At 40.9% G+C, this 27,732-nt stretch overlaps 1 protein-coding gene across 2 annotated transcripts in view; it reads left to right on the top strand.

Annotated features, from left to right (window-relative positions):
* Parm1 (prostate androgen-regulated mucin-like protein 1) overlaps positions 1-25,789 on the top strand; it is a 103,148-nt gene extending 77,359 nt beyond the window's left edge. Inside the window, exons 3-5 of one of the 2 annotated variants that reach the window (XR_003302558.2) lie at positions 11,141-11,219; positions 22,079-22,282; positions 24,894-25,788. Coding sequence is in view for 1 of the 2 variants with exons in the window: in XM_026408462.2 (XP_026264247.2) it covers positions 11,141-11,219; positions 22,079-22,163 (164 nt within the window). In the remaining variant the exon portion in view is untranslated. Of the gene's footprint in view, positions 1-11,140; positions 11,220-22,078 lie in introns of both variants that reach the window. The other variant, XM_026408462.2, reaches the window with a different exon arrangement.
* Positions 25,790-27,732: the final 1,943 nt, after the last annotated feature.

Raw genomic sequence — 27,732 nt, 5'->3', positions numbered from 1 at the left:
CATAACTCACTGGAAACTAATGTTTGCAATATGATATGTCAAGAGCTCTGTAAGGTTTTGAACAACCAATTTAAAAAAAAAACTTTCAGGGTCAGAGTCTGGGAAAAATTAAAAGTTAGTAACTACAGTGTCCAAAAGCAGGTTCCTACATGGCCTTTGTGATTATTACATGAGGACAAGGTTAAATTTAGCTAATAGTTCCTAGGAGATCTTTTCTCGAGTCCTTGGGACTATAGTAAATACATCAAAGTTGCTTCCAAGAAAGTATTGGGACAGGTGACCTGAAACTGTAACTCTCTGCTCCCCACCCAGATTCCATGATAAAAATAATACATTTGTACATTATTTGGCAAACAGAGTAAATACTCTACCTCTGAGAGTTCCACCCTTCCTTCTTGCTTATGTTCTTTGAACCAAGAGAGGCAGGCAGTGTAGAAGGTCTTGCTTGTGAGGCTGCCTAGCCCCTGAGAAAATGGGCCTTCCCCTATGGACTGGATGATTCTCAAAAGTCATCCTTATTGGAAAGACAGTGTAATGAATCTGACATTACTGTCGTACATACATATATAAATACTCCACAATGAATCCCACCATCATGCATATCCACAAGAATGGGGACGGGGGTGCAGCTGGGGTTGTGGCTCAACGGTAGCACCCTTGCCTTGGATGCATGAGGCCCTGAGTTTGATCCTCAGCACCACATAAAAATAAATTAAAAAATGATAAAAATATTGTGTCCATCTACAACTAAAAAAAATCTTTAAAAAAAGAATGGGGGATTCTAATTAGAGTAAGATATATTCCATGCTTATGTAATTATATCAAAATGGATTCCACTGTCATGTATAACTAAAAAGAACCAATAAAAAAGTGGGTAGAAAATAATGAAATAATAAATGGAGAGCAATCCAAAAAAAAATATCATCCTTATTTTAAAAATCTGGCTTATTTCTTCCCTCAGAATTGTTTTTATCTATAGTCAGACTTTGAAGTAATCATTGAGGTAATAGGATTTTCATCACTGAAGTAATAAAGAAATGGAGAAGGAGGTAACAATGACAAAAACTTCTTTTTTGCATCCGTGGAGATAAATGACAGCTCATGACAAGACAGAGGCAAACTTTTGGTAATACATTACCAAAAAGGCGTCATTCACAAAAGATGATTGAGGAGTTGGGATACCTAACCTGGCCCTAACATCCCTACTTCCCTGTAGTTTTGGTGCAGAGAGAGCCCTCAGGCCAACTGAGTAACATCAATGCTCCCAGGCACCACTGAGCAGGAGCTGCTGTGGGATACCCAGCTTGTGCAACATGAAAGACAGTCACTGTGCTTTGAGAAAGGGGATGAGGAACATCTGCCATTCTTGGAAACCTCATATAGACTGCATTACACAAAGGAGAACTGAGACTAGGTGACCTAAAGAGGTAGTTAAAATCAATTCCAAGTGAGAAAAAGATCTCATTCGTGTTGGGAAACTTTAAAAACCATGGTAACTGAGATCTGTCCTGACTGTGTGTACCCTGGTCTGCATTAGTTGCAAACCTGTGCTCCACACCCTCCCCGCCAACTCTTTAAAGTACAGCTGATGTGTCCTCAAGAGAGGGATATGAAGGAAGAGGAGGTAAGCACTTGGCTTCTTGAGTGCACATCTTTCTTTATCTCAACCAAGATTAATATTTCTATTCTGCAACATGAGCTTTAAGTAAGCCAAGTGCTTCTTAGATAAAACTAAAGCCAGTCTCCAAACTAGGTCTTCTGGTTACATGAAATAGAACCAGATATTGATCCTAGCCCAAAGTTTGGATTCCAATTCTGCCCACTAACCAATCTTTCTAGCTTCTAGTCAGAGTAGAAACATGGAGCAAAAGATTCCAATTGTGATAACATTTGGCTAATTGATAAAGTTTACCTCTTACATTCTGTGTGAAGAAATGACTAAATAGTTTTTAATGATTTACTTTTAGGGAAGACTTTTTTGGGAAAGGGTCTAACTTAAAGAGACAGGCTTAGAGGCCGGGGTTGTGGCTCAGTGGTAGAGTGCTCATCTAGCACATATGGGGTGCTGGGTTTGAGCCTCAGCTCCACATGAAGGTGAAATGAAGATACTGTGTCCATCTATAACTAAAAAATTTTAAAAAAGAGAGAGAGACAGGCTTAGGTTGTGTTAATTAAAAACACTTCTGTAGCATATTTGAATTGCAAGCTATATGCTTCAAAAGAAGCTTTTTTCCCCTTACATCATAGCTACTAATAAAGTTCAATTTTAAAAAATAGCTGCATTTCAGAAGACATCATTTTTTTATGAATTACTTATTTTGAGCCTAGATAAATAAAGAAGCATAATTTGGTATTCGTAGCTTTCAGGGACTTCCAATCTGGAAAGTAGGCCAAATTTGTTCACATGAAATCATTAGTTTAACAGTGTATTTAATACATCTCTATCTTGTATGCATGGTATGCATAACTACCAACAGCTACAGATATCAGTATCAGTTGTATTCTAGAATAAATTCACTAAATTGTGCCATACAGAGTAAAAGCAAACATCTAGAAAAAGAAGACTCAAAGTAGCAGCATTCATCTATCATCAGGAATGATCTCTCAGAGACGGTTATACTATAGAAGGTTCTGCAAAAAAAAATGGTGCATCTCTCTCCCCAAATCACATCCATAGATCCTGCTCCCCATACTGTCAAGACCCAACACGATGACTGGCTCTCAGAGTTCCCTGTGACTTGGACCTGAGGACCCAGCCCTTTTCATGCTCCCTATTCATTTCCTTGATACCTTCTTATGTAGACTTTGGTTCTGTCATTTCTGTAAAACATGTGAACTTTGGAAAGTCACTAAGTCATTCCTTTGCTATTTCATTCTGTTAATCCATAAAGTAAAGAGGCTGAGCTATACAAAGATGTCAACAGGCCTCCACCCTACAATCAACATTTGTGCTAGTTCACAAAGCACTCCATCTCATCTGCTCCTCCCAGGATCCCTAGGAACTGGAAAGGGCAGGGATCAGCCCATTTTTAAGATTAGGACTCCAGTCAAGGTGTTTCTGTTTCCATGCCCAGTGCTGATGCTTCAAGCCCAGAAACATCAGGTGTCTCTTCTCCTAGCCGCTTCCCACTGGAGCCTTCGTTGCTGTCTGAACAATTCACTCCTATCTCTTCCCAAGACTGCTCCAGTTTTAATACACCCTCAGCTTTACTTCTCGCTGTTACCAATAGAAATACAGTTTGGTGCTACCCATGTCTCTACTTACCTTCCTGTCTGTCTTTCCATCCAATCCTACACTCTCCTATTTGGCTCCCAGGGTCTGATGCTTGTCACTGCATTGGGGTAGGGAAACCTCAGAGCTGTGGCCTGTTGTTCTCTGAATCCCATACTGTCCCAGCTCAAGAGGAGCCCATGAGCTCATTCAGAACAGGCTTGTGGGATTGACTGGGCATAAAGAGGAGGAGACAAATTTAGCTTCCCTTGGCTTGGAATAGAGAAGGAGGAAGAACAGAAGTGAAATCCAAGCAGAACCCAAGGCCAAAAGTCAAAGCACCTTCAATAATAGCAAAATCAGTATTTGCCTAGGTGGTAGTATTTGAGAACTAAAGTTTTCTTTTTTCACCTTTTCTCCCCAGTCATAACACACACACACACACACACACACACACACACACACACACTATCACCATCACCATCAGTTACCATATATCCTGAGTTACTTAGTCCTCTGTATTCTCTCATCTCCCATCAAAAATATTTGAACAAAATAAATCACATCTATACTAAATATGTACAGACATTTTCCTGTTATTATTTCTCAAATAAAACAGTACTACAAGAATTTGTATAGCATTTATAAGGCATTGGATATTATAAGTAATCCAAAGATGATTTAAAGCATATAAATAGCTGTATGTAAATACCATGCCATTTTTTTTAATAAGGGACTTTAGCATCCTTGGATGAGGATCTCCACAGGGAGTTTTAGAACCAATCGCTTGTAGAACGGAGGAACTACTGAACTGCCTCTGGCAGCACTCTAAGCAGCTCTTTCAGGCCACAATACTTTCTAGAAACAAATGACGTGGACCTTGTTTAGGTGGCTGTTCTGTGACTTCTGTCTGGTTCTAATTAGTCCTCTTCTCAATGAACTTCAATTGTTCAGCTCTGACCCACCTTCAGTAGTTCCTATAAGAGGACCCCAACCACCACTCAGGCCCTGACTCCTGAACATCCAACGAAAAGCAGACAGGATGACCAGAGCTGCGGTTTTATCTGAAAGTGCACCTGGATCAAGCACTAAAGCCCAAAGGAGTGGGAGAGCCCAGTGGGCAGCAGCACAGACTCTAAGCTAGGAATTGCACACCTGCCCTTCTAAGTACCAGCTGTGTAGTTTGACCCTTCCCATCACCGTGCCTCAGTTTCCCCAGCTGTAAAATGGGGAGAGCAGGATTCAGTAAGGAGAACACTTCAGTGCTTGGGAGATTTAAATGAGTTAGATTACATGAAGCCCATAGAAAATTCCTGCGTAGAGTAAGCAACAAGAAAACATTAGTTGCTATTATTATTCTTTTAATACCCTTATATTTTTAATATATATATATATATATATATATATATATATATATATATATATATTTTATATATTCTGGTTTATTGTACATGATGGCAGAATACAATTCATTTCATATTATACATATAGAACACAATTTTTGAAGACACTGATTGTACACAGAATATTTGCACACCATTCATGTCTTATTCATGTATTTAGGGTAATGATGTTTAACTCATTCCACCATCATTCCTACCCTCTTGCTCCCTCCTTTCCCTTCCCACCCCTCTGCCCTATCTAAAGTTCCTCCATTCCATCCATCCCCCCACCACCACTAATCACCATTATGAGTCTGCATCCTCATATCAAAGAAAACTTTCAGCTTTTGTTTTGTTGGGATTGGCTTTCTTCACTTAGCATTATATTCTCCAACTTTATCCATTTACCTGCAAATGTCATGATTTTATTTTCTTTTATTGCTGAGTAATGTTCCATTGTGTATACATACCAAAGTTTCCCTATCCATTCATCTACTGAAGGGCATCTAGGTTGGTTCCATAATTTAGCTATTGTGAATTGTGCGGCTATAAACATTGATGTGGCTGTGTCCCTGTAGTATGCTGTTTTTAGGTCCTTTGGGTCTAGTCCGAGAAGAGGAATAGCTCGGTCAAATGTGGTTCCATTCCCAGTTTTCCAAGGAATCTCCATACTGCTTTCCATATTGGCTGCACCAATTTGCAGACTCACCAGCAATTTATGAGTGTACCTTTGTCCTCATATTCTTGCCAACACTTATTGTTATTGTCTTCATAATAGCTACCATTCTGACTGGAGTGAGATGAAATCTTAGAGTAGTTTTGCATTTCTCTAATTGCTAGAGATGTTGAACATTTTTTAATATATTTGTTGATTGATTGTATACCATCTTCTGAGAAGTGCCTGTTCAGTTCCTTGGCCCATTTAGTGACTAGGTTTTTTTTTTTTTTTTTTAGTGTTAAGGTTTTTGAGTGCTTTATATACCCTAGAGATCAGTGCTCTATCTGATGTGCTTGTGGTAAAGATCTACTCCCATCCTGTAGGCTCTCCATTCACCTCACAGATTATTTCTTTTGCTGAAAAGAAGCTTTTCAGTTTGAATCCATCCCATTTATTGATTCTTGGTTTTAATTCTTATGCTACAGGAGTTTTATGAAGAAAGTTGGGGCCTAAAATGACATGATGGATATTTGGTCCTGCTTTTTCTTCCATTAGGCGCAAGGTCTCTGGTTCAGTTCCTAGACCTCGATCCACTTGTGTTGAGTGTATGATGAGAAATAGAGATTCCATGTTGATTATAACTGTTATTATCATTGTCGTTCTTGGAAGGAAGGACAGTATTGTCCTAAAGATGGAAAAGCCTCTGCATAATAAATAGAGATTCAGGCACACACACAGTCTATCAAGCCCCTTTCCTTACTAGTCACATCCTCCAGCATATTGACAGACAGTCTTTGAAAGGGAAAGAATTCCTTTGAGACAAATGTTCCTTTCCTCTTGGTGACCTTGACTGAAAGAGCCTCTGCACACTCTGAAGTGGCCACCTGCTCCTCTTCTCCATTTTTTTCCCTGAATATCTGGACCAGGAATAAGGAAAAACAGAGCAAGAATAGTGATGAACAGTCAAGAGGTTTGTTCAACACTCTTCTCAAAATAGATCACAGAGGCGTGCACACGCACCCACGACCTTGGTCAAGTGCTGGTGTGCATGTTCTAGGTACACAGACTGCTGAATTCACCAGAAGCATTCAGGTCAGGACTAGGAACTATGGGCAAGAGTAAGACACACACCTTTTATTCACCCTGGAAACTCTACCAGCACCTCCTCTGCTCCCAGCTCTCACAGAAAGAGCAACAGCTTAAAAAAAAAAAAAAAAAAAGAGTCTATTATGTTCTTTCTTTCATAGGCTATTTAGCTTCACCCCAGAACATCCCAATGTATTCATTTTGGATATTATTGCAAGCATTTCTGCCAAAGAGTTCAGATGCAATATTACTTTCATGTTTAAAGGTGAGGGCAGGGAAGAAATCCCTCAATGAGAAGAGTCCCCAGAGGAACTTGGGAATATTGCTAAGCCCCTATAGACCAGAGAGCACATTCAGTGAGTATGGGGGGATACTGAGTGGACAGGAGCAGAGTCTCTCTGAGGGTGTGATAAAGAGAAGGCATACCTGTCATTGGGTGAGTTGTAGACATGGGGAGAGAGGCTCCTTAAGATGATCCTGCAGCTCATCCCAGCAGTGCCTCAGTGTAGTGCTTGACCGGATCTGACTAGCAGCAAGGCCTTCTTGGAGATTGCTGGGGCAGCTTCCTGGGTACCACCAGACTCCAGTTGGATATTCCTAAATTAATACCCCTCCATTCATCTCTGGGGACTCACAGGTATGGAGGGGAAGGGACTGATATGGTAGAACCACAGATATAATCACAGGACTAAAGACTCAGACAAGACCTGGAACAGAGGATTCCAAAAAGAACAGGTAGAGAGCCTGCTGCTTGAGAACTTTCTTAGCACAGTGACTGGGGTCAGAAAGGTTCCAGTTATCGCTTTTTCCCACCAATACATTCATTTGTTTAATATTAAATAAAAGACATTATATAGACACTGTGCCTGGTGCTAACAGCATACAAAGAGATGGAAAGAGCCACAAGATGGATGCAGAAGGAAACAGGCTGGAGAAACAGAGCAGCTCTGTCGCTTGCTTGGGAGGGTAAGAGAATGCATCTCAGACGCATTGATAATTAGGTCTTGAAGTAAGAGTAAGAGCTAACAAGCTGAGGAAGGGCCAGAGGAGGGGAGTGTGCTGATGTTTAAAATGCAAAAGCTGGATGCATAGTGCTGGGTTCAATTGCTAGATCAATCATTTACCAGATGGAAAAACCTCAGTCACATTCTAAACTCCCTGGCCCTTAACTTCCTCATCTATAAAATGGGAATAAGTCCCCTCATCTCATAAAGAGAACTAAACAAGGGAAGAGCTGTAAAGCTTTTGGCACAGTGCCAGCCCAAAGTAATCACCTGTAACATGTAAGCAGCTATGGTTATTCTTGAGCCCATTTATTCTTGTTCTGAGCCATTTGGAAAGTGGCAGAAAGGCACATAGAGAGATGCCAGGCTTCCAGGAAGCACAAAATTCAAGGAGGCTTTGGTTTATGGATCTTTAACAGCTCTTCAGTGAGGCAGAACATGTTGGCACAATGGAATGTTCTAGCACAGTGTAATATTCCTGTATCTTGGCTTATAAAATAGAAAGAAAAGTGTCTCCAATTCTCTGTTAGTTTCTGCTCATTCCAAAGCTGTGCACCATGAGTCACATCCAGCCTGTAACTCACAAACCCCAATGAGGAAGAACTGAAACGCCAGCCACCTGTCCCATCCTTCCACTCCCAGGACACAGCCCACCAAGGACTCAACACCTTCCTCTTGGGGCAAAGCCTCCCTGCCTCCAGCCACACTATCTTCATTTTTCTTGTCCCTGCCACACCTTGAAAAGAGAGAGAGGAGGAGGACAAGGGGGAATTCCAGATTAGTTTAAACAAAACTCAGGGGAAATGACATTTGTTTTCACAAGGAGGAAATAAAGCCTTTTCAGTTACCGTTGCTAATCTTGGCTCGGCAACCCTCTTATGCTCAAATCATGAAGCCCTCAGGTGTGGAACTTCCCAGAGCTGAGGTGACCAGAAACTTCTGAGGCATCAGCTGCTGAGGAACTGGGAGCAAGTTCAGGACACAGGATCTTCTAGACTCAGGGATGGCAAAGGTCTACTTCCAGAAGATTCTGGCTCCCATGGCTAGCACCTTCTCAGACAAGCCAGTGGATGGCAGAATACTTAATAAAGAAGTCCAAATATTTGAACTGTTTTACCTCAGACCTTTTGGCTTCATATCAACTCTCAGAAGTGTCCCTTTGCCCAGCTGCCCCCAAGTGCTTATCAGGTTGGCAGTTACTTGCAATTTCCAGCTCTGTTCATACTCGATGATGTCCTCTATGGACAAGGAAGGGTAGCCTTGCTGAGCCCCATTTGAAAGACAGGTTACACCCAGAGTTAGAGAGTCCCCTGTCACATGAAGGAGAAGCAGGTCACTTTATCACTTGCTGTCTCAACAACAACAAAAAAAGAACAGTGCTGGAGTTAGAAACTGCCCGATTTATCTTTAGTTAGAAGTGGTATATAAATAAATCCAGTAAATCTCAAGAGTTGGAGGAGACCCAACTGCAGAGAGTTAGGGAAGAAACTTTGGAAAAGGTCAACCCCAAGATTTCCTGTATGAAACTATCCCTGGGGCAAGAAAAAAAAGTCTTATAGGCAAATCAACTGTATTCCTTCTCTTCTCCCTTTTTCTAAAAGGGAGAAATTAAAAGGTCAATTTCTTTACTGCTCCTAATTGCAATGACTGTATCTTTTTCAATCTTAAAATACCCCCATTACTTTACCTTGTGGTTATAATCCTTTCACAAGCTCTTAAAAGAGCTGTTATGAGGCTTCAGTGAACTTTGAATTGTTCCGATTTCAGCACAGTTTGGAAGCCAAGAAGCTAAGAGCCGCCTCACAAAGTAGGAATGGAGGTTTCATAAAAGGATCCGACCTCAGACTTTCTCTACTTGACCCCATTGCACAGCTGAGCATTCAGTGCCATTATTTTTTTCTTTATATAATAAAAAGGGAAAGAGAATTATACTGATAATTATACTAATCTAACTCAAAAGGACTTCAGGAGCAAAGAAATAAATACATGAGTGTCCAGAAGTGTTTTACTCATTGCAATGGTTGAATGTGGTCAGTCTCCATAGAGACATCAAGAGCTAGTCTTTGGCTTTATGTTAGCAATGATCCCCTTTGGTTCTCCTTAAGAAATTATGAACCACTGAAAATATGGGTGCCTAATATAGCCTTCTTCCATCAAAAGCTTTTGGGGAGTTACTAAAGTGCTAATAAGTAGCTTTGCTTCTTAACTATGCTCTAAATCTTTTGGTGGAAGGGATAATGAAAAGAACGATAAATAAAAGCCATTCATATCAGGGGAAAAAAATAAAAGGATGGATGGAAAAACAACCTAGAATGATAAATCTCCAGAAATGAGGAGGAGTGCCACCACTTTTGAGACCTAATACGTGAGAGTCAGGAGTTGGCCTGGGATTGTGCATTTGGATAGTTGTGACATTTCATTCAATCCCCTTAAAGCTATGTGAGGTAAGTAGAACACTCTCATTTCTCTCTTCATGCAGGTGAGTAATGCAAAAGCAGGTAGGGTTAAGTAAACAGTTATGGTCACACAGCTAGTTATGGTTGGACCACACATCAATCCACATGTCCGACTCCAAATCTCTTATGCTCCCATTCATTGGTTGAAGTAGTAAATGATTTCCCAGTGGACTGAAATAATCAGTGGGTCCCTAACACTAGTTTTAATACCAAACTGTTACTTGAAGTATTAGGGACAAGAGCCTGATTCTTGGAATTTCTAAGGTGGAATAAAACTGCAGTTTATACATTAGGCCAAAGCTCACACAAAAGGGGTATTGTGCTCTGGAGCAGTATTCAGAGGCAGTATGGTTATTCTTACAAGGCAATGTGCTCAAAGGATTTTTTTTAACTGCCCATTAATAGTTGATTTTGGAACCAGATTTCAAACTACAGAATAAAGCATTCATGTTACTTTATAATTGTATCTGGTTACCTAAACAAACAACAACAAAAAATTGTGTTACTTACTAGGCTTGACGTTATTTTGTCCATCAAACTGGACTTTATTCAAATTTACTGTTTAAGGCTGAAAGCTGGACACCCTTCCCAAAAGGAAGTTCTACAAAACATTTTGATATGCTGGCATCATTCAAATGGGTGCATCTCATATCAAAGTGACCCTTTTAAAGTGGACACTAAAAATATAACTTCATGGTTTTGGTTTATTTAAAGAAGCAATCAGATTACTTGTAGTGACCCTTGAAGAAGACATCCTATCTTCCAATATCTCAAAAATGATGGAAGATGAGCCAGAGCCTATAAAAGAAGACATCAAGAGATTTAAAATCCACTGTCCCTGTGAACAACAACAGCAGTAGCTGACCACTGTCATTCTTAAAAAAATAATCAAATATAGCTGTATACTGTTCTCTGAATTCCAAACTAACCAGAAGTTCTTAATAAATACCAAAATAATATAGACCATTTACCAAACTTCAGTTGGTATAAAAAAAAAAGTATTCTAGTAACAGAATTAATATCTTGAGTTTTGGGGGCTGGGGTTGTGACTCAGTGGTAGAGCACTTGCCTAGTATGTGTGAGCCACTGGGTCCAATCCTCAGCACCACATAAAAATAAATAAACAGAAATAAAGGTATTTTGTCCATCTACAACTGTCCATCTACAACTTCCCTGCAGAATGATTCAAGTAAATAACTCTTTTCCCTTCCAAAGGAAAAATGGAGTCAGGTAAGGGTGAATATTAGAGAGGAAAAATGGGGTCAGGTGAACTTGGGTATTAGCCACTGTGGTCATCATGTTCTCCCCTTTATTTTCTGTTCTCTGCCTTTCCTCTTTTGCAGGCAGCATTGCCGCCATTACAGTGACCGTCATTGCTGTGGTGTTGTTGGTGTTTGGGGTCGCAGCATATCTGAAGATCAGGTGAGATACACCTCAATCCTCTTTAAAAAGAAGATGATTCCATTTTGTGGGGCTCCAGGCCAAGAACTGTTTCACTGAGGTCTTTTTTTCTTAATTGATGTCATAGTGCTCAGAAATACAGGCAGAGAGGTAAATGTGGTCAGTGTATCCCACACTAATCAAGAGCAGTCAGTCCAGTGTCTGAAACTTGGCAAAGCAAAGCTAATAAGCTGAAATATGCAGCCTGATGGTGTCATGGGATGAGATGAACCTGCAGTCTCTGCCTTTCAACCTTGTCACCACCCTAGGGGAGCCACATGCTCAGGGAGTGGGATCAGTGGTTCCTAAATATGATGCTCTGCACACTCATCTGTGGATTTGTACCCGATCTGTTAATGAGGTGTTCACCGGTTTTAGAGCAAAATGTGGAAAATGAAAGGAAAGTGTAGCATTTTCCATCACACACGTGTAATCCCAGCAGCTTGAGAGGCTGAGGCAGGAGGATCATGAGTTCAAAGCCAGCTTTAGCAAAAGCAAGCAACTCAGTGAGACTTTGTCTCTAAATAAAATACAAAATAGGGCTGGGGATGTTGCTCAGTGGTCAAGTGCCCTTGAGTTCAATCTCTAGTATGACCCCCTAAAACTGGGCTTTTTTGTTTCTCTAAGATTATGTCCTTATATTTTTAGTTCTAAAAAGTATTTTCTTTCACAAAATGAAGATGATCATCAATGACAGCTGAGATTTTACTTTCCATCTCTAACTGAAAGCTGCTGTACTGTGAATCCACCATTTTTTCTATTGCTCTGTGAAATCCAAAAGTCTCAACCCCACATTATTCACACTCTCTGAGTGTCCTTCCAGCTGTAAAACACCAGATGGCAAGTGGCAGTCTTATTTGCCAGTCTGTTCAGTGCCTGTAACAAGGGACAGAAGGACATGTTTTGCCATGGTGAACACAGCCACTCAGTGACCTCCAACACATTCCCCTCCCAGCCGAAGGTACCATCTTTATGGAAGCTGCTCTAACCCATCACTCCTTCCCTTACAATCCCCCAGGGGCTGGCTCCCTTCTGCATTCAGAATTGAATTTCAACTCTCACAGTGGCCCTAGAGGTCAGTCACAGACCTTCCCCTGCCTACCTGGTCTGGCTCAGCACACCTTTGCCTCCCTCCAGACCAGTGAGCTCTGCAGACTGGCTCCCTTCCAATTCTTAGGACTTACTGGGTTCTTGCCTTCCCAGGCCCTTGGCTCTCCCTAGCCCCCACCCTGAACTAGCTCTTTTCTCACATGGCAAATGTCAACTTGAATCTCTGACAGACTTCTTTCCAGTTTGATGCCTCTGTTATTTATTCTTTTTTTTTTTGGTGGGGGGGCATGATACCAGGGATTGAACTCAGGGGTATTTGACCACTGAGCCACACCCCCAGCCCTATTTTGTATTTTATATGAGACAGGGTCTCACTGAGTTGCTTAGTGCCTTGACATTGCTGAGGCTGGCTTTGAACTTGTGGTTCTCCTGTCTCAGCCTCCTGAGCCACTGGGATTACAGGCAAGTACCACCACACCTGGCTGTTATTTATTCTCATGGTATCTTTATTACTTTCATCCTGGCTGTTATCAATGTCTACTATTATGTTTTCTTTTTCATTTATTTGTTGGCTGGTTTATAGTTTCCTCTACAAAAATGTGTTCTCTTGACTTGAGGCAAGAATTCAAATTTTTCATAGCAATCCAACACTGGCTATAGGCAGGCAGACTGGAACAGTGATAAATATTCAGACTCCAGAAGCAGGGAGACTTTAGTTTGAATCCCAGCTTTACCACTTTCTAACAGTGTGGCCTGACCATGTTACAGTGAGTCACTAATCCTCATTTCCTTCTCCTGTGAAATAAGGTTACTACCTGGTAGCATTATTGAGAGAATAATGGATATTGTTTCCCAAGTACATAACACTGCCACCAACATCATCATCACCATCAATATCATAGCAGTGAACTGTGAGGAAACATAAGCATAGACAGAAAGATAGATAGACAGACAGACAGACAGACAGACACAGACAGATGGATGTTGAGCATCAGCCATGGGCTGGGCATTTCTTTAAACACTGACCACTTGACTGATGAGACACAGTCCTGCCATCATAAAACTTACTGCACTTAGGAAATGTTATTAGCAGGCCATTACAAACCTGTTCTAATGATGGCTGATTAAAATTACATAAAATGTTATTTTAAACTATCTTTCCCCAATGCCCTAACGCCAGATAAATTCAATGAAAATATATATATATGTGTGTGTGTACATATGTGTGTGTGTATATGTGTGTATGTATGTATGTATGTATGTGTATATATATATGTATATATATATATTCAGTTGTAGATGGACACATTCCTTTTTATTTTATTTATTTATTTATTTTTATGTGGTGCTGAGAATTGAACCCAGTGCCTCACACATGCTAGCCACAACCCCAGCCCCTCAATGAATTATTAAATTGAATTAATCATTGTTTCTTTCCCCCATGTAGGTTCTCTCTCCTAAAAATAGAAAGGTCCACATGGTTTAAATATAAGGTTGCTGTTTATCTATTGTACTACTTAAGTGTGTCACTATAAACTTAAGGATGGATAATCACACCCCTGGTTTGGAAACCCCCTAAGAAAACCCCCTTTCTGTGCCTCTGTTAATTAATTTGGCAAGATGATAACATAGGGAGATTAATAGTTCTCATGAATCTTAAGGCTATGCTAAACCCCTTTCAAGTGTTATTTTGTCAGATTCTTGGAAAACCCCACTAAGCATTCATCAAAAATATAGTTGGCTTCATTGATGCATATGTGCTATATGTGGTGTGTATGTGTGTGTGTGTGTGTGTGTGTGTGCATGCACACGTGCGCATGCAAGTGTGCACAAGGTTAGGCTTTACCTTGGCTGAAAGTCTATTCTTTTTCTATCCTCCCAGAATTCTGAGGAAAATAACATGACAAGGGTTCTATTATCTGTGGTCTTTTAGCTCACTTGGCCAGAGCAACCAGTGACTGAGATCACAGCTCATAAGGGAACACATTAGCTTCTGGCTACAACCATGGGCTATGGCCCTGACCCAGCCAATGTCCCTGAAAATGCAAGGGGAGAGGCCACTGGAAAAGATGGCCTCACCACCAGGACACCATGCTCCTTGCACCACCTGCCAACCGTGGCTCAGTCCTTTTACCTTTTCCCCATCTCATTTCTTCCAAAGGCTTTGGTAGACTCATTAACCATGATTTTCACACTCCTGTTCTCCAGGGACCTTTGACCTCTAGTTTTGTTCCAGTGTCCCCTGCCAGGAGAACTGTATCTTTTTATAGCCTGAGCCACTTTAGGATATGGCTTATAAAACTGAACTGCCCTAAACCTACCAGAGCCCTCCTGTGCCAGTGATCCCTCTTTTAGCCAATAGCAGTATGGTGTAGACGGAGGAAAGTGAGCTTTGAAGTCAAGTTCAGTGCTGCACTGATCTTCCTACTGATTCCTTAGGTAGCCTTGGTCAAATTATCATCCCCCCCATCCTCGATTTTTACAAAGTACAAAAATAGAGCTAATAGTACATCTCTTTCAAGGTTGTTTTGAGGTGAAAGGAAGAAATGGATGTAGAGAACATGGAAAGACCATAGCATGAACCCTTGGGTCTTAATCACTCTGTGCCCAGTTTCTTTGTCTGTAAAAATGGCACTAGCACAATGACAATATATAACTCAGAATTGTTTAGTGCCTGGTGTGATGTGAGTGGCCGAAAGGCTGGCTGATGTTTTAGCGCAGCAACTGCTGTCAGAACCGCTTGGCACACAGGTGCTCTATGAGACGGAGGCTGCTAGTTGCGGCCCATGGGTTTGGAAGAATAACCCCATCCTTGTCATTTGCATTCAGTAGGTATCAAGGATTCAAAGAGGGGGAGAGGAGGAGGAGGAAGATAGCACAGCAGCCCGGTTTTCTAATTGTGTATTGTCGTGGCCAGCTTCCATGTTCCACTTTGGCAGAGGGGAGGTTCTGAAATGCCGGCGCAGTTAAATTCATGTTATATGTTCATAAATAGAAACGTTCTCTGGGAAGTGTTTATTCTAGGGCTTGTTTGCAACTTTAAAAGAAAGCAAAGTTCCTGCCTATCTGTTCCAGAAGGGTGTCTTTAATTAGCCATGATTAAAGAATGAGGTAAGTCCATTTTGTTGAAGTTGGTTCCAAAGTGTTTGTCCACGAGATAATCTCCCTGTGCAACAGACTAAGTCTGCCGTGGCCAGAGAAGTGGACCCTGCTATAATTAGGTATGCCGGTAACCCAGACAGACAGCACAGCTGTTTCCTTCACAGAACTAAATGTGATCCTGATTTACAGACACAACAGGGCCTGGCCTTTAAGGCGTTTTTGTGAAAAGTCACCTGTTTTACTTTATGCCTTATAGTGATTACATTTCATACCACTGATTCCTTCTGATTGTTGCTGTGCTTAGAAAGTAGGCCCAGCCAGCCACAAAAACGAAGATCTTCTAGAACGTGTTATCCACAGGCTTTTCTCAGATCAGCTTTTGGAGTTGTGTAGATGTAGTTTAATTTTCAAATTCAATAGCTCTCAAGGTTTTTTGTACCTGAGAATTAGGGGGAGACCTTATGAGACAACACAGTTTCCTGGGTCTTCTCTCCCTAGACTCCAATTCAGTAGATTCAGGCAAGGCCCATGCATCTGCATGTCTAACCAGCACACGGGGGATGCCGATGCTGCTGGCCCAGAGCGCACACTCTGGACTCCCCTGCTTCATCCTCATCTCCTAACACTCTTAACGGCCACTGTGCTGTTGGGTTTCCCAGAAAACAGCCCTATTGTTTCATGCCTCTGTAACTACGGACATGCTGTCCCATCTGTCAGAGGTATTTGATTCACCCCTTTGATCTGTCTGATTCCAAGTTGTCTGGAAACCTCTTCTGGCCTCCTTGGTTCCACTTGCTTCCCTGTTCTTGAACCCGTGCATTCTCTGCCAGTGTCTCCACTAGATCAGTACAAATCCCTGGAACTACCTGACATTTCATAGCTGCTTTAAACACTTATTGGATGAGAGAATGATTCTGGGTAGGGAAGTATGGGGGTGAATATTTATTTCAAATCATGAAGAAACAGGTTTGGGGAAGGGGAAGCCATGGGCATCTATTAAACCACACACTTTCACTGGTCACCACGTGACTCGGGAGTTGTTTACAGATAAGTAGATGGGCCAGTGTGCAGACCCCTCTGTGATAACTGTCTGCCCATAGTATGGAATTTGGCTGATAATTTTTTTAAAGTAAACAATTTTACTCTTCAGAGTAAATTTGATTATTTAAACATCAGTGTAAATGTAATAGCTTAAAAAAACCCACACTATGGCAAGAGGATTTTGAAAATAATGTTTGGATATGTGTCTATCATTGTGATTTGGGGGATGAAATCAATAGGATCCTGAGTCGTGACACAGATGTGTTGTCTGCACCTGGCTCAGGCCTTTGCTCCTGCTGCTTCCTCTGTCTGTAGGATGTATCTCAGATATCCATGTGGCTCATCCCTCCATCTCCTCTATGTCCACTCAAATAACATCTTCGTGACACCTTCCCTGGTCACCATATTCAAAATCACAATCCCTCCCTCCCATTTGGAATATCTCAACCCTCTTCCTTGCTTTAATTCTTTTCCACCACCTTTATTACCATCCACCATATTATTCATATTGGTCACTTACATTTTGTGTCTCCCCCCAGCTAGGATCTAAGCTTCCTGAGGATGGGGATTTGGGTCCCTTTAGTTGACTCAGGCATCTCCAAAGTCCCACAATAGAGCTTCCTTCTTAGATGGTAAGTTTTCAGTGAACAGTTACATGAAAGGAGCCAGGCAGGGAAATGACAATCAGGAAGAGAGAACCACCAATGAAAACAAAGAGGAGACAGTGACAGCTGCACCAAACAGCTTTGCTAATGGATGATAAGAGTGGAAGGCTAATTACTAATGGCTAATGAGTTGCAAGTTCAGCTGTGTTTTCCCAGCACTAAGCCATGTCTTAATCATCTCTGCATCCCTCCTTCTTAGGCCATGACAAGCACTCAAGACTGAAAGGCAAGACTTGCTTGATGAAAAAGGAGAGGACTTCCAAGGTGGGGTGGGGGAAGTGGTGGTAGCCATCTGAGGTAGAGACTCAGAGAACTGGGGGTTAACCCTAGTAAAGGAGATGTTTTCTAAAATACATTGTTTCAACACAGGTGAAACATCTCACTCATTCTTAAGGACAATTAAGTATTAATGTTATCATTATCTTAACCTAGGTGCTGTTTTTATAGCAGTGGAGGAGGCCTCAAACAGATGTTACCACATTTACCAGTTGTCATCAGCAAAGTGTCACCAATTAGGGGTAGGAGTGGGAGTGTTGCTGTTCATTAGAGAAAAGCTAATAGAGAAGGAGAGAAAAGAGGGAAGGGTGGGAAAGGAACCATTCTTATTTTGCCCTCTCAGATTCTGCTTTTAGCTAACTAATAGAGTAGAATCACAAACTGAGAAGTGCAGTGCCATTGATGGGGACCGTGGACACTATGCTGAGTGCTTTAAAGCCACACCATTACATGGGAATTTAACTCTAATTATTTTTCCCCTTTCTAACCTTAAAGTCATAATGGTGGCTTTGACCTTTGCCATTCTTTAATGAATTTTTTTCACTTCACTCTAGTTATATTGTACAACGAGTTGCTACGGGCCATATGAATTGCCACTGATACTGACAAAGCCAATTCCAAATACACTATTTGTATGCTACTAGATATAAACAGTTATCATAAAAATTATAAAATAGCCATTGCACCAAGAGCAAAATATTAGGTGTTCGGATAAAAGAAAAGCAACACATACTCTCCCCCCCAGACTTTGCCATCCAAGAAGAGCAAGACACAGTGACAGAAAACCGAGCTGTGTTGGAGGGGTGCCAGTCACTATTAAGAAAACAAGTAGGCAAGATTGCCTTGACCTGACAATGACATCATTTCTACAGCTTGTTGTTCAGATTAAAATTAGATGAAGTAATGCTGCCTTATAGAGTCAGGAAACCTTGGTTTCAGTAGCAGTTATACCATTAAATAACAATGACAAAATCTAAATTTCTTGGGTTCCACTTTCTTAAAATTGGGAGTGGGAGGGGTTTTTGTTTGTTTGCTGTGTTGTTCTAACTTCTTAGACTCTCCAAATGCCAATCTGAAAACCTTCTCATTTTCATCCAAAATGTGCCATGTTTTAAGAAGTTCTGACCTAGAGAGAGAAGTTCACTTTCTATTTATTTTCCCCTCATCACATATGCACAAAAGTCTTCCTGTTTCTACAGTAGTATTGGATTTATTCAAACCTGGCTTGAATCCCAACACACCCAATTCTTCTTGATTAAGCTCATGAATGTATTAAAACAAGCCCTACAATTTCAGCAACTCCCTATTTTGGTTTATCTATATCTCTTGCAATTTTTTCCTCGTTTGTCAGCATTTTCTCAACTCACTGTTCATTCAAGTGGGAAGGAAAAGAAAAACAAATGCAAGGATCAGTCTTTTTATTTTACTAGTGTTTGCATAGTAGATTACTATTATGACAATACAACAGACTCAGGTACAGTATTGAACAAATAATCTTGCCTAAAATAACCATAAAAAACAAAACCTGATAGCCAGAAGGTATTTAATCCTCTGATCCCACTTTGGTATAATAATAATTTGTAAAATTCAAATAACAATAATATAAGAAGCTGATTTTATAACTATGCCTGGGGTATAGTTTTAGGCATTCCTGGTGGGAAGGAGAGTCACTTTTCATTCAGAGTTCTCACTGTTTTCAGATTTAGCATGTACTTGTACAAGTTTCCTTATAATAAAAATTAAGAAGTAGTATTGGCCAGTACTTTCTGTGTATTTACCGTGTGCCAAGCCTTTTAATTTGCATTACCTCATTTAATTCTCCCAATAACCCTAATGCAATTTTTTTAATTCTCCATTTTATAGATGAAGGAAAAGGGATTTAAAAACACATTCAAGACATATATCTATGACTGAACTGACATTTAATGGGAGTAAATTGATATGATAGAAATAAAAATGCTGGATAAATTAAGTTCCCTTATAAAGGTGAAGCTGTGGTGCCTCATCAATAAAAGAGCATGTTTATCAGATAAATGTTTGCCAGATTTATCATGCAGAAAATTTTGGCTGGGCTCCAATGTTATAATGCTCAGGATTTCACTCGTGCATCCTACAGCTTCCATTTCTCAACTATCCTGTTAAAGGACTGTTTGGAGCTGGAGGTTTCAACCTGGGGGAGTGCCAGCCATAGATAATCCATTGACCTTCATTTATCAAAACTACCTCCCCTATTCCTATAAATCAAGTGTCTGGGTTGCTGTTTGTGGTGCCTCTGCCTTCCCACATCCAAAGAAATTGAGTGTAGGTCTTTAGGTCCTTTTCTTCTATCTGAACACTTAATATTTTGCTCTTGATGCAATAGCTATTTTATAATTTTATGATATTTAACTGTTTATACCTAGTAGCATATGAATAGTGTATTTGCAGTTGGCTTGGTCAGTATCAGCAACTAATTTGTGCTGGGCAGAGTCTATTGTGGAACATCTCCAGGTTTCCAGGTATATAGATTGAGCATAAATCAGAATTTTGAAGGCAAAGAGTTTGAAATGAGCACAGCAAGGGCCTGATCCTTTGCAGAAAGTCATCTCTGCAAATCCCTGGCCAATGAAAATGAACCTCAGAAAAGCAATAGCAGTTACTTTAGCAATAGATATAAGTAGAGCAAATACTTTTGTGTGTCTCAGATTGTATTTTAATATTTTTATTTGTTTTAATTAGTTGTACATGACAGTAGAATGCATTTATGCACTTTTATATATCATACATAGATGGGATGTAATTTCTCATTTTTCTGAGTGTACATGTTGCAGAATCATATTGGCCATGCAGTCACATATATACGTACAGTAATAATGTCTGTTTCATTCTGCTGTCTTTCCTATCCCCACATCCCTCCCTCCCATCACTTCCCTCTATCTAATCTAAGCTAATGCTATTCTTCCCTAGTGCCCCTCGCCTTATTGTGAATTAGCATCTGAATATTAGAGAAAACATTCATCCCTTGGTTTTGTGGGATTGGCTTCTTTTGCTTAGCATAATATTCTCCAACTCCAACCATTTATTGGCAAATGTTAGTTGTTTAATTTTCATAGCTAGCTAAGAGAAAGATTAGGAGGAGTTAGCATGCTTTTCTGCACTCTAGGATATGTGGTTTCCAGTGACGAGATACAATAATTCACCTGCTAGCATGAACCTCTGAGGCACCAGATGCTCATTTTATGGTGTGCTTCCAATCCTACTATTAATTTTAGTCTTAAAATGACCATATCCCTCATCAGGAAGCTCCCATCTTGTGGACAAATTAGCTTTTGGGGGAACTGAGGATGTATTTTTTCCAAACACTGCTTCTTCTACCAGTATTTACTTATGATTTACTATATGCCAGGTATTCTTTGTGGTGCTTGAGACAGAGCAAAGAATAAACAGAACTCTGTGGAGCTCATAGTCTAGTGAGAAAAAAGGGGCAATGGCAAACCAAATAATTAGTATGTTAGAGAACAAGCTAGGGAACAGTACATGACACCCTGACACAAGGCTCTCCTGGGCATGGGAATGAAGAGGAGGCCATTGTGGTTGGAGTTGAGCTAGTACTGAAGACCTCTTTTTGTGTGGAGGGGGGCTGTTTGCCGGAGATAGAACCCAGGGCACTCCACCACTGATTCGCCCCCCAGCCCTTTTTTGTATTTTATTTAGAGACAGGATCTCATTGAGTTAGTTGCTTAATGCTTCACTTTTGCTGAGGCTGGCTTTGAACTTTCAATCCTCCTGCCTCAGCCTCCCAAGGTGCTGGGATTACAGTTGTGCACCACAGTGCCTGGCTAAAGATCCCATCAAGGGTCAGATCCTTTAGGGCTTTTCAAACCATTGTAATAACTCTGGCCTTTATTCTGTGTGAAATGAGGAGCCATTCAAAGGCTTTTGTATAGAAGAGTGATAGCATATGACTTTGGTTTCTTATAGAAATAATGACTGTGTGATGGCTTTCCAGAATGACCCACCAAAGCCTGCTTAACCCTCACTGCCATAGAACCCAAGTGCTCATCATACCCTGGGGGTCTGAGCTCTGAGCACTGGACTTAGATCCAGGAGGCAGGAGTTTGACTCACAGCTCAGTCAAATGACTGTGAGCACATCAGTTAACATCACTGAACCCCATACGCCTCATCAGAGGAATAAGGAAAAACTCTTCCTTTCCCTTTGGCTTTATTTTGAAGATCAAGTAAAACCCGAACATGGAAGCACTTTGTGAATTATAAAACACAATATAGATGTCAGGAGAGGTGATGACAACAATGGTAGTCAATATTATTTCAAGGAAAATTAACTGCAAGGACTAAATCAGAAGGCTGGGTGCAAGCTTCCCTCTCCCTTTGCTTCTTATGAAATAGCTATGGAAATGGCGCTTCCTCCTCCTTCTCCTGTATTGCAGGTAGAAGAGAAAGACAAGGACCCAGTTGATCTCAATAGAAAGTGCTAATTAGGCTCCCAGGTGGACCGGTCGTAACTCACAGGGTGTTGGTAAATGGGGGCCTTCCCAGTCTTAGGTCGTGGATTGGTCCATTGCCAAGGTGCTGTCTTAGTGGGAACATCATGTCTCTCCCTGTAGCTGGCCTATAGGCCTCCCAGGTTCAGGTGGCACGATATTAGGCTGTCCTTAGGTGGATGACTTCTCCAAGTGACCATAACCCTTGTCTTCTTTCTCACCAGGCATTCCTCCTATGGAAGGCTTTTGGATGACCATGACTACGGGTCCTGGGGAAACTACAACAACCCTCTCTACGACGACTCCTAACAAAGGGCTGTGGCCTGGGCTGAGGACTAACTGTTCTTTATTTATAAGTGCTTATCCAGTAGAATTCATAACAAGTACCTGATGCACACTGAACGACAATCTTAAGCCCTGTTGTGTTGGTATGGTTGTTTTGTTTTTATCCCTCTCCTCTGGCTGCTACAACTCTCCCCCCCCCCTTTTTTTTTTTTTGGTACAAAAGAACCATGATTTAAAGGTGAGTGGAGGCCAGTTTGCCACCAAAATGGGCCAGACTTGCACTGGCCAGGGTAGACCACCATGGTGGAGGCTTCAGCACCACTGAGGACCTACTTCAAGAAGGATGAAGGAAGAGGGAGTGAGCTGTTTTGTTGGGGTTATGTTTAGGGGAACTTTTTGTTTGGGTTATTTCTTTACTTTCTGTACATTTTCCATGTGGAAAAAAAGAAGTCCTCAGAGGATTTCACCCTAATGTGTGGAAGCAGGGGTTTCTCAGATTCCTTTTTAATCTCTCTTTTATCTGGTTGTCTCTACAAGCTGGCTAGCTGATGATTCTTAGCTGCCTAATTAATGAACGATGAAAATGGGAAGTTCCCCAGAGGAGGTCAGAGGGTCTAGAGGCAAAGCAGCAGGCTGCTGTTGGATGTCAGCATGCCCTCTACCTGTTCTCTTCCAGGTGGCTCAAATGCACCTGGAATCCCAGCTCACAAGCTCTCAGACAAGATGTGTTCCAAAAGAGAAGGCTATGAGATGAGCTTAGTTAAAGAAGAGAAAGGAGAGGCATGTGCAGGTGGGGGGAGCCAGCATAATTGTCAGAAATATCCACTAAGGCTTGGAGGAACCCATATGGTCCTTGCCTCATGCCCATAAAGCAACTGGTTCACTGCCTTACTGTCTTTTACATAATGACTGCAAACTTAAAAAAAAAATTTAAAAAGAGGCACTGTTCTCTCCACAGTTGCATTTTGAAGCATTACCATAGGAAACAGACACCACAAATTCATTTATTGTCCCATTTACTTACTTTAGTTCTTCTTCTCTTTAATATGAACACCCACTTATTGGTTATCTAGTCTTAAAATCCTGCTCAACAAATTTGGGGAAGCTATGGTTCATCTTTGAAGGTACCCATTTATTTCAGTCATTCTCAACCAGCAGGTGACTTTGCCTCCCCACCTTAGGGACATTTGAAAATGTCTGTTGACATTTTTTAATTGCCATGATTTGGGAGTACCACCAGTGGGTAGAAGCCAGGGACACAGCTAAACCTCCTACCATGCACAGGACAACCCTTTACAACAAAGAATGATCTGACCCAAAACATCAGTAGTGTTGTGATCAGAAAGCCCTGATGTATTAAAATCACCCCTGTGGCAGAAGGAGACACTCACAGTTTAGTAATGCTCTTTTATTTTCAACAAAATGAAGCAATGTATCATTTTTATCCTCAAAGTGTTGTGTCTGTTGGCTGATAATTTCTTGGCATGATGGTTATCTTTTTATTTTTTTGTGTGTGTTTCTGGGGAGTTTTATTTCAGGGCTCCGCCTATGTCCTCCTCTAACATCTGATATTAGCAATTGGCATCTTCTGTCCTGATTTCATGTAGCAGAAAACATACATTTCAAAATGTGTCATCCCGTAACATCATAGAAAACTCAAAACTGCATCGATTTAGATTTCTCAACATGGACCTTGACACTATGGCTCTTTTTAGGAAAACCACTATTGCTGTGCTTTTCGGACCCCCTCAGGTGTCAGAGACCAAGAGCAGTGCCACTTCCCACAACCTACTCTCTGGAAAAAAAAAAAATCTGTTCCTGAACCCTTTAGGTGCCAAAGACCCCAGAGGTCTTCTATGACCAGAGTCAGCAATGAGTATTAAAAGCTTCCAGGAATTAATGTTTTCTGAACATTAGATATTAAAAAAAAAAAGACATGGACCTTCTCAGAAAAATGGCAAAGACGGACCAAGAGCAAGAGCCTCCCTTCTGACTGTATTTGGCCTGAATAATTGTCCCTCTTCCCACTTCCAATCCCATGACAGGGCTTTCAGTTTGGCAAAGAACAAGCCCATAAAATCCAGATATTCCATATTATTTTTCCCCCCTCAACCAAAAACATTTTGACACAAGGTCCATGAAACAACTTTGGAGAAGTCCACTTCTGGACCTTGCTTTTGTCATATGCACTGGGTCAGAGGCACCAGCCTCTTCCCTGGTACCCTGGCCTATTGTAAGTCACTGAAGCAATAAGCATTTCTCCACACTGAAAGATGCTGTCATGCAAGAAGAGCACCTGCACAATTAACTGATTACTTCCAAATGCTTCTAGCAAAGACAGGGCCTAAAGCAGATGAATTCAGCCAGGTGACAACTTCCCTCTTAATCCAGAACACTCAGTGTGAAATGCCTAAGGGTAGAAACTGATTTTGCCAAACTTGTATTTTTCTGCTTTTGAATTGGCCAAAATATTTTAGCAAGTTTATTCTAAAAATGTTATTGAAAACACACCACATAACATATCTGAAATATATGCCAATAACTAATGTCCTTCACCTCACGGAGAGTCTGTTCAGGTCCACTCAAAGGAAATGGCCCCAGTAGATCTTATACAACCACATCCCATCTGTAGGTAGGACTGGTCCTAATGCTTTAAAGAGAATGTCAGAGCAGGAGGGAGACAAGCAGCCTCTCTTTGATGGATTGCAAATGATCAAAGAGTGTGATTCAACTTGCTATTTTTTTTTCCTGTAGCCCTGATGAAGTCTCCTGCCCTCCCTGCACGTCTGCGTCTTCGTTTCTGAAATGGGGTTGATGCTTTCATATTGACCTCACCCCATACTACCTCACAGATGTGTTGTGAGGATCAATGAAATCATGTCTACAATGTTTTCAGTTTCTGGAAAAAAAATATTTATAGACATTTTAAGTATTACATAGATATATAAGTGATCTCAGTTTCCTGTTTGCTGTTATACTGATGTGTTGTTTTACTTATTCTGTAAAACTGCAATTATGTCATAGCCACATCAGACAGTGATTATAGCTCTGCTGCCCCAGTGCAGCTGAAAGACAGCAGGGTTAACTGTGCCTGGGATCAAAAATGATGGTTTCCATCTCTAAAAGAAGGGACAACCCAGGACATAGGTCTCACAGATTCTTGAGTCAGGATCCATGAGGTTAGGGTAACACAGAATGTATACCTGAGCTCTAGCAGCAGTAGACCTCTGTCCTTCACTATCCCAAGGTCTTCTGGATTCTTTGTGGGGGTCAATTGTGGTTTGACGTAATCTGTTTGCTCTTCATCTTGCTTGCAAAGGTGCATGGTTCAATCCCTCGCATCTGGGAAATGAATTTTGCAACTGGGCCAGATGCTAATTTGCACGTTGATTCACCTTCTTTGCCTTTGCCCTTTTATTTTTTTCCCTTGGAGGGGAGGGCAAATGAATGTACCATTTCAACTTTGATCTTGAAAGTGCTAGTTGGTATGGGTATTAGTGCTAACCAAGAATACATTGCCAGATTTCTTTCTTGGGGTAAGTTAACCCACATAATTGAAAGATGGAAAGATGTGCAACTTCTTTGATATTTGATGTCACTGTATCTACATTTGTTGTAATACATATTGCATACCAATTATATCAATTAAAGTTGTTAAAAGCTTGTGTCTGGTTGGAGTGATTGACATTTTGATAGATTTTGTTATTTGAGCTATTCGGTTGACAGGCTTAATGCTGCTCATATTAAGAAGCTCTAACTTTTCTTAAAGAAAATTTATCCATCATCAATAAATTATATTTTCTGCAGGGCAGGAAGTTCTTTCTGATCTTAAAACAGAATTGAAGCATGTCAGCATTGAAGAAACTTTCCAAGCAGTGATTTCATGCTCAAATATTCTGCATGCCTTATAAAAAAGATGTAAAAATAAGTGCTTTGATTCACTGAGTTGAATGGCAATACATAATTGAGTCATATTAAGGAATATTGGCATTAGCAATACATGTGATACTTCCTTCATTCCCCTTTAAAAGATTAAATTCAGAATATTCATTCTCACCAGACATGTAAGTATTGAGCAGCCTCAGCCATCCAAAATAAAATTGTGACTCCAAGAAGCTAACCAAATATTATTCTGATTTTGAAGAAAACAGCAACAGCAAATCCATCATTTTGCTGTATGGTAATGGACCACCTGCAAACTAGAAATTGTTGATTAAATGATGGATGTAAAGTTAAAGCCAGGTTTAGTAAGTTTAATTACCTGGCTTCCAGGGACACCACATGGAGGACTGACTGGGAAAAGTGAAGATAAAGAATGAGGACAAATCAGAGCACGGGTGGCCCACACTTGTAATCCCAGCATCTTGGGAGGCTGAGGCACGAGGATCACAAGTTCAAGGCCAGACTTGATGATTGAGTGAGACCTTGTCTCAAAGTAAAAACTAAGATTGGAGTAAGGACATAGTTCAGTGGTAAAATGCCCTGGGTTCAGTCCCCAGTAACAAAAATAGAGGAAGAAAAAAAAAAAAAAAAGGAGGACCAAGCATGAAACGAGAACTTTCAATTGATTATCCAGTGCTATAGTTTAGATAAGGATCCACCACTGGCTCATGTGTTAAAATTGGGTCACCAATTTACTGTCCTGCTAGTGGGAGATGGTGGAATCTTTAGGAGATGGGGCATGATGAAAAGAAGTTAAGTTATTGGGGGCATATCCTTAAAGGAGATATTAGGACTCTGGCCCCTCCTCTTTCTCTCTCATTATTTCCTAGCTTCTGTGAGGTGAGCAACTTCCTCTGCTACTTGCTTCTTCCATGGTACGTTGCCTCACCTACAGGCTCAAGAGCAACAGGCAAACCGACCATGGACTGAAACTTCTGAAACTTGGAGTCAAAATAAATCTTATAAGTTTATTATCTCAAGTACTTTGTCACAGTAACAGAAAGTTGACTGATACATTCGGTTATTTCTTAAGGACCAGCTATGGACACAAAAACAACTAAAATAGAGTGCAGTGATCTAGATCTGAGTTAGTGATTTTCTTGTGGTTGTGGTGCACCTGCAAATGCTGGGAACTTCCTATGCAAAAAGTATAGGTCAAGATTGCCCAGTTGATGTGGTGACACCCTGCCCATGAAGGCTCTGTGTAAAGCACAGAAGCTGTATCAGTTTGGGCCTTGATCTCAGACACCAGCTCCCAGGGACAGAGGATTCTGAGCATAGACAGATAACCACAATGTTTTACCAGTGCTATGACCTCCAAGCCTGCCTACTTAATAGAAACTTTGGACAATTGGCTTCTTGGGTGCCACAGGAAGCTCCTATCATTGCAATGGTGGAATAGCTACAAAAATGTTTCTAGTCCTATAACTTTGTAGTGTACAAAGAACAATCCTTCTATAGTCTTTAACTTCCTGGTTGTGAGACCATATATAATAAACATGTGGAGCCAGCTCTGGGTCACTGTTTTTCTATCAGAGATCAGTGTCCCACCTGATCCCACTTTTCTATGTGTTTGTGTGTCTTTCTTAATCACCCATCACCACTCACTGGTTTATAGGGTTCAGCCATGCAGGTCATGTCACAAAGACCA

This window comes from Urocitellus parryii, chromosome 10, assembly GCF_045843805.1.
Source record: "Urocitellus parryii isolate mUroPar1 chromosome 10, mUroPar1.hap1, whole genome shotgun sequence".
NCBI lineage: Eukaryota > Metazoa > Chordata > Mammalia > Rodentia > Sciuridae > Urocitellus > Urocitellus parryii.
This window is presented reverse-complemented; position numbering and strand designations above follow the sequence as displayed.